This window comes from Triticum aestivum, chromosome 3D, assembly GCF_018294505.1.
Source record: "Triticum aestivum cultivar Chinese Spring chromosome 3D, IWGSC CS RefSeq v2.1, whole genome shotgun sequence".
Lineage (NCBI taxonomy): Eukaryota > Viridiplantae > Streptophyta > Magnoliopsida > Poales > Poaceae > Triticum > Triticum aestivum.
In genome coordinates this window covers 532434376-532441253 of record NC_057802.1, presented here as the reverse complement: position 1 = coordinate 532441253, position 6878 = coordinate 532434376, and the positions used below count along the sequence as shown (strand labels likewise).

General features: G+C 46.9%; 1 protein-coding gene across 1 annotated transcript; it reads left to right on the top strand.

Moving 5' to 3' along the window:
• The first annotated feature begins 3104 nt into the window (after window positions 1-3104).
• On the top strand, window positions 3105-4617 carry LOC123080280 (small ubiquitin-related modifier 1). Its single transcript, XM_044503191.1, has 3 exons — window positions 3105-3359; window positions 4084-4233; window positions 4338-4617. The coding sequence occupies exons 1-3, from the start codon at window positions 3276-3278 to the stop codon at window positions 4407-4409; spliced, it is 306 nt and encodes a 101-aa protein (XP_044359126.1). The 5' UTR covers window positions 3105-3275; the 3' UTR covers window positions 4410-4617.
• Window positions 4618-6878: the final 2261 nt, after the last annotated feature.

Here is a 6878-nt window from a genome sequence, read left to right as displayed (position 1 = left end):
CACATACTTCTCAAAGCAGCGATGTCATTCAATAATTATATCTTATGTCGAAGCTTTCATCTATATGTTGTCATCAATTACCAAAAGGGGGGAGATTGAAAGTGCAACTTATCCCCGGTTGGTCTTGGTAATTCAAAACAACATATACACCATTGAACTAATGCCTATTCAAAGAATACTTTAGGAAAGTTCAATCTAGATATGGCTATGAGATGTGAATGTGGACCCCTCAAAATGCAAAGGACATGGATTGGCAAAAGGTTCAAGACTCTACATTTTTGGTTAAGTGGTCCAAGATCACATTGATGTGAATGTGGAACCCTCAAAATGCAAAGGACATGGATTGGAAAAAGGTTCAAGACTCTACATTTTTGGTTAAGTGATCCAAGATCACATTGAGTCCATAGGAAAGCCAATACTATGAAAAGGCGATGAGCTTTTGATCATGAGCCATTTGCTCAAGTGCTTAGAGATATCGCTCCAAAAAACCCCAACCACACCCTCACATTCCTATCCGTCCAAAATCCAAAAGCCTATCTCGGTCCCACCGAACCACTCCTACCTAGACTCATCGAGATACACTCGATAGAGGCACTGCCTAAACCCTAATGATTCAGTCTCACCGAGATGACCCTTTGGTCTCACCTAAGTGACCGCACCAACCTTTTGTTACCCATCGACTTCATCTCAGAATTCCCGAGTGAATCGATCAGTGTCACCGAAGTGCACTTGCCAACCTTTTGTTGCTTATTGATTTCACTTTGGAATTCCGAGTGAACTAAATCGGTCTCGCTGTGGAAAGTGCTTAGGTCATCACCCGTCAGCCCCTCCGAGTTGTTTCATCCGGTCTCACCGAAACGTCTAAAGTTCAAATCTTTTGTACTGGTCGGTCTCTCCGAGTGGTTCACCCGGTCCCCACCGAGTTGTGCATAAAGGTTTGTAACGGTTAGATTTTTGGTGATGGCTATATATACCCCACCCATTCCACCAACTCTCAGAGAGGGCAACCACGACGAAACTACCACTTCCCATATCTGTTTTTTGAGACAGAACCACCTGCACTTGTGTTGAGATCAAGGGATTCCACTCCAACCATTTGATCCTTGATTTATAGCCCCCTCAAGTTGCTTTCCACTTCAATCCTTCTCTCACCACCAAGCCAAATTGTGAGAGACTGATTGAGTGTTGAGGAGACTATCTTTTGAAGCACAAGAGTAAGGAGTTTATCATCAATAACAACATCTATTACCTTTTGAAGAGTGTCGCCTCCTAGATTGGTTAGGTGTCACTTGGGAGCCTCCAAATCATGTTGAGTTGAACCAAAGAGTTTGTAAGGGCAAGGAGATCACCTAATTCGCAAAGATCTACCCGAATGAGGCTAGTTCTTCGTGGGTGGAAGCCATGATGGCATAGACAAGGTTGCTCCTTCGTGGACCCTTCATGGGTGGAGCCCTCCGTGGACTCGTGCAGCCGTTGCCCTCCTTGGGTTGAAGTCTCCATCAACATGGACGTACGATAGCACCAGTGCGCCACCTATCGGAACCATGCCAAAAATCACCATGTCTTCATTACGTTTGATTTCTCCTATCCCCTCCTTTACGTTCATATGCAAAGTCTTTACTTTCTGCTGCATACTCTTTAGACTTGCATGTATAGGGTGTTGCTTGACTTGTGAGAATTGCTAAAATTCGCCTACAAGTAGAATTGGGAAAATGTTAAGTTTTTATTTGGTCAAATAGTCTAATCACCCCATCCCCTAGACCTACTTGCGATCCTACACCTTTGTGAGGAGGCGTGGCTAATGCGGCGCTGGGGGGGAGGGGGCAGGGATGCGGGCTCGTGATGGTGAGGGTGTCTGCCGACCGTGCTCCATGAGTGACTACTTGAGCAGGAGCTCCAAGTGCGCCTGGTACTCCTTGTCGGTCGTGGCTACTGCAGGGGATGTCGCGGCTTCTGCTCCGACCGCCGTGGAGGTCGATGGCCCCGAAGAGCGACGTCGCCACGATCCAGATCCGAAGGATATCCGGAGCCACCACACGCCGGCACAAAGATCCAGGACTTCAAAATCATCAAGGGTGGTAAGCGAAAAGGAGCGGAGTGGTTTTGAGTGGCAAGGAGAGGATATGAGACGTGGCGTGGCGGGCGCCAGGGCCGTGCTTAAATACCCACGGTCAGGCGAACAAACGAACACCTCTCTTCAACGCGCCACACCGTCCGAAGTAGGCTTCTCGGGTGCCTCGCCGGCATTGCATTGAAGCGGCGGCGCCCGCTGGCTCGTTCGGTCGCGTCACTCTGGCCGTCATCAATTTCGTGGAGTCATGTCCGTTCTGGAGTGGCCTGATCGGCATGAATACGCTTCGTGTAGAGAGGGTTTTCGGTAAGGCGTGGCGGACGTCCGGTCTCCCGCTTACCTTCTCCTTGGTTTGTGTCCGGTTGCAAGGTTTCGGACACGCGAACGCGTGAACGGACTGACGGGTCACCGCGTTGGATAGCTTGCAGCGTTTGATCACGTGGTCCAGACATTTGCGAGCATTTTGAGGGTTCACTTTGGAGATGCCCTGATACATGAGTTCCCGCTAACAATCTTTACCTTTTTCATTTAACTTAAGCTTAGCCTGCATTTCATTCCGCTGAGGATTTTCGTATCACAATTTTCGATTGGCCAATTGTACACTCAAATGTTTTGCCGTATGTGATGTTTAAATAAAAATAAAATGCCTTGACGGACATTCTAGACAAAAAAATGCTTTCAAAACAAGCAAAGAACAATCTCGCAAAAGAATAAATTCGTCTTGTAATCCAACTTTTGTTTGAAGGGAGAAGAAATTCCAAATACTATCATCGTTCCCCGGGAAGACACTAGAATAAATAGAGTCATGCGTACCCGAAAGAAAAAAAGGAGTCATGCGCACACACGTTCGGGCGATAGCGGGAGGGGGATCGGCACCCCTTCATTTCAAAAGGGAATCGGGCCTTGACCTGGTCTGCGTGCAAAGTACGCGCACTTCACACCCGATCCGTGTCACGAGCAGTCCCCGGCGCGCCGGCCAATCCCACGCGCGGCCCACAGGGTTCCCGCGCAGGGAGGATCCGGACGCCAAGCAACTATTAAACCCGGCTCTGGGTGGCCGCGCTATAAACCTCGCCTGCCCCCTCGGGTCCGCCGCACAGACTCGAGTCGTCTTCTTCCTCTGCTCCTGCTCGGATCCCCTACCCTGCTCCTCACCCCAACCCCCCCTCTCGCGGCGCGGCACGGCAGAGAGGAGTCGGCGGAGATGTCGGGCGTGACGGCGGACGAGGACAAGAAGCCCGCGGGCGACGGCGGAGGCGCCCACATCAACCTCAAGGTCAAGGGGCAGGTATGATCCAATCCGATGTCCGCCTTCCCCTCTTTTTCTCTCGATGGAGTACTGGTTCTGTTGGTTGTGCTGGCGGTCGGATCCTAGGATTGGGGTCGGTGTGGTAGTTTCCAGCTCCGTGCTGTCGATTTAAAATCCGGATCTCTGTTTCCGCACCGTGGCCGGTTGGTTTGTTTAGATGCGTGGCTCTGTAGTCTGTAGATGCGTGTGCCTAGTCTTGCCAACTGGTGTCCCCTCGTTAGTTCGCACTTGAGGCTCCTGCTGCTCGCCGGTTGCTCTGTCGGCCTGCTTCACCTTTATTGGCGCTGTGTTTGTAATGTTTCGAGTCTGCTCCGTCATCGATCTGTAGGCCTACTTAACAGCCATAAAGGTGCATTCTTTAGCCACTGGTAGGGTAGGATACGCCCAAATGTGGTCAGTATAGTGAACCAGGGTCCCCTGAGTACTAGGCAAAACTTGAGCGCCTGTAATCCTGTTTATTAGTGATTATGATCTTGTTTTCTAATTTTGCATTGTTATCCAGAAATAAAATTCATATGTTCTTCAGAAAGTATGCCAATACATAACTAGTGCAAGATCAGAAAATAAATTATTCCTCGTAGTCAGTTTCACTCCTAAATTTTTTCTCTGCACGTCAAACTTGTAATTGTTTTATATGGAATAATGGCAACATGTGTGTACTGAATGCCCAGTTTTTGACACCTGTCTTTAATCTGTTCTGCAGGATGGCAATGAGGTTTTCTTCCGCATCAAGAGATCCACACAGCTGAAGAAGCTGATGAACGCCTACTGCGACCGTCAGTCTGTGGATCTCAACTCCATTGCTTTCCTTTTTGATGGTCGTAGGCTCCGTGGTGAGCAGACCCCTGATGAGGTATGCTGTTCAACTTTTGCTGGCACGCCGAACATTAGAACCTTAACATTCACTAGCTTGATGGTCTGTGCCGTCGTTAATGTATTCTTTGCAAATTGTTTCAGCTTGAGATGGAGGAAGGCGACGAGATTGACGCCATGCTTCACCAGACCGGAGGGGGCTTTCCTCGCCCTTAGAAGGAGCTTGCTGCAGCCTGGCTGTTCTATGTCGTATGCTACCTTTAGAACTAGAGTAAAATGTAAGAAGTGAAAGAACTTGCGAGGCTATGATTCTGTGCCATAGCCTGAGGGGGGGTCTGGAGGTGAAAGAACATCGGAGTACTGTTGATGTCGTGACTGAACTATCATCCATTGCCTAATATATCATGCCTTGTTGTGTTCCCAATGATTTGCAAACTCATTTGGTTTCTCATCGTAGCGAGGCATCATTTTCTGTCTTGTGTACTGTTGTGTGTACTGTTGTTTTTTGGCATGCCCTGTTTTTGGCGGTGAGCAACAGTGTTTGTTTGCCGATAACACATTGCAGCAGTGCCAAAAGGTTCAGCAGCCAGCAAATCGAACAGTGTTTGGTTGCCGATAACACATTGCAGCAGTGCCAAAAGGGTCAGCAGCCAGCAAATCGTTGATCAACTTGCTTCCTTGTTAATCGGACACACGTAGGTTGCTGTAGGGTAGAAAGTTCAGAAGTTTGTAGTTTTGGGCTGAGCTGCGTGACTCACCGACAACGGGGACCCACTGTTGTGGGTGCGGTGGTTTGGAGGATGCAGATTAGTACTCCCTCCGTTCTGAATTACTTGTCTCAGATTTACTCATTTTAGTGCTAGATACATCCGTATCTAGAGAAATAGATTTACTCATTTTAGTGCTAGATACATCCGTATCTAGAGAAATCTAAGACAAGTAATTTGGAATGGCAAGATGAGACGACAGCTGCTCTTTGAAGAATACATGTCTCATCAAATAAGGTTCCTGAAATCTATTCCTTCTAAAAAAAATTGAGTACTTCTGTTTGTTAAAAATAATCAGACAGATCGAGCACCTTTGTCCCAGTTTCAATTCCTCATAAGTTTTAAAATTCATCTGTGGTTGAATAATTGATGCCAGTCTTCGCATATGAGATTTTGTCTGAAGTCAAACTTTATAAGTGTGGCCATATAATATGAAATAATATCAACATCTACAATACCAAAGTTTGAAATATGAAGTAATATCAACACCTACAATACTAAGCGTGAAAATTAACTCCATTACGCATCTAATGATAGAATGTTGATATTTTTCTCTATGAGACTTTAGACAAAACTTGTATATGAATCCAATGCATTGCTGCTTAGGTGAGGTGCTAAGTTCTACCAACTAATTTTTGCAATGTATAAGTGCTTTGTTGTTACGCTTCCTTTATTTAATTATTCTATAACTAAGCCCTTTCATGCACTAGTTAGTAGGCAATTTACATATGTTCATACACTTGGCATTGTTTCTTTCCGAAGTCATCATAATACTCTCTCTTCTCTTTAATTGTTTTGCCACATCATTATTTGTGTGCATATGTGACACTCTCGGCACATGTACACCATGAAGCACACAGAAGGGCCTAATGGTGTAAACCAAATTAAACCCATTAAGAGGCGCTAGAATGCTGGCCAACCAGCTACGCCATGTGGCGCATGCTGGTTGGTCACGGTGAGAAAGTATTTTTTAGAGTTTTCTTAAATGCAGGGAGACTTTTTTTGAGAGAAGTTTTTTTAGGTTTTTTGTTTTTTGTTTTAAGATGGTTGTGATGTCCATATGATGCGAGAATATTTTTTAAATTTTTTGACATGATGGCGAGGTGCGCATAGCTTTCTCTTAAACGACCCGTAATGGCGGGGCCCAACCACTGGTACCAAAGAAGTAGTTCGTATTAGGGGCCAAACTAGCACCCTCCAAGGAGGGCATCCCCATACTTATTATATTGCAGATTGGACCCAAGCTAGAAAACCAACTTTACCATGAAGAGACACGTGCAAGTAGCTAGGCCAATAAGAACGACACATGGACCTCCAGCCCGTCACCCAAGCGGACGCGTGCCGCTCGGTCGAGTCATCTACCAACCAAAGGTTTGACCACCAACGTCGACGAGCAGGAACCCAAGGCCGCCACCGGCAAGGATGAGGAGCGGCAACACCAAGGGCACATTCTTCCATATAGGATTTGGAGGGAGAAGTAGATCTTGGTGCTGAAGAACTTGGATTATCACCATTGCCAAACTCAGAGGGAGGGCCTCTAGGAAGGGTAGAGGCCATCGAGAGGAACTTGAAGCGCAGGCTCGGCACACGACGAGCTTCCTCCAGTTCTAGAAACCCTTGAAGGGGCCTCTGATGGAGGTTGAGGAGGAGTTGGAGAAGACCCCGCCTTGCACATCACCAAAAAGTCGACCTCTCTTCGTGTAACACCCTGGATGTAACTTTCCATATTTGTAACTGCAACTCTTGCCATTTTCGGCTATGTGTTATGATATTCCCTTCGTGGTCGGGTTTTGTTTTTCGTTTTGCATTTTGTTCATGTCATGCATCTCATATCATGTCATCATGTGCATTGCATTTGCATACGTGTTCGTCTCTTGCATCCGAGCATTTTCCCCGTTGTCCGTTTTGCAATCCGGCA

Coding starts and splice junctions, on each gene's coding strand:
- LOC123080280 (XM_044503191.1), top strand. CDS start 3,276: ATGTCGGGCGTGACGGCGGACGAGGACAAGAAGCCCGCGGGCGACGGC. Junction 3,360..4,083: donor ACCTCAAGGTCAAGGGGCAG/GTATGATCCAAT, acceptor TCTGTTCTGCAG/GATGGCAATGAGGTTTTCTT. Junction 4,234..4,337: donor GTGAGCAGACCCCTGATGAG/GTATGCTGTTCA, acceptor AAATTGTTTCAG/CTTGAGATGGAGGAAGGCGA.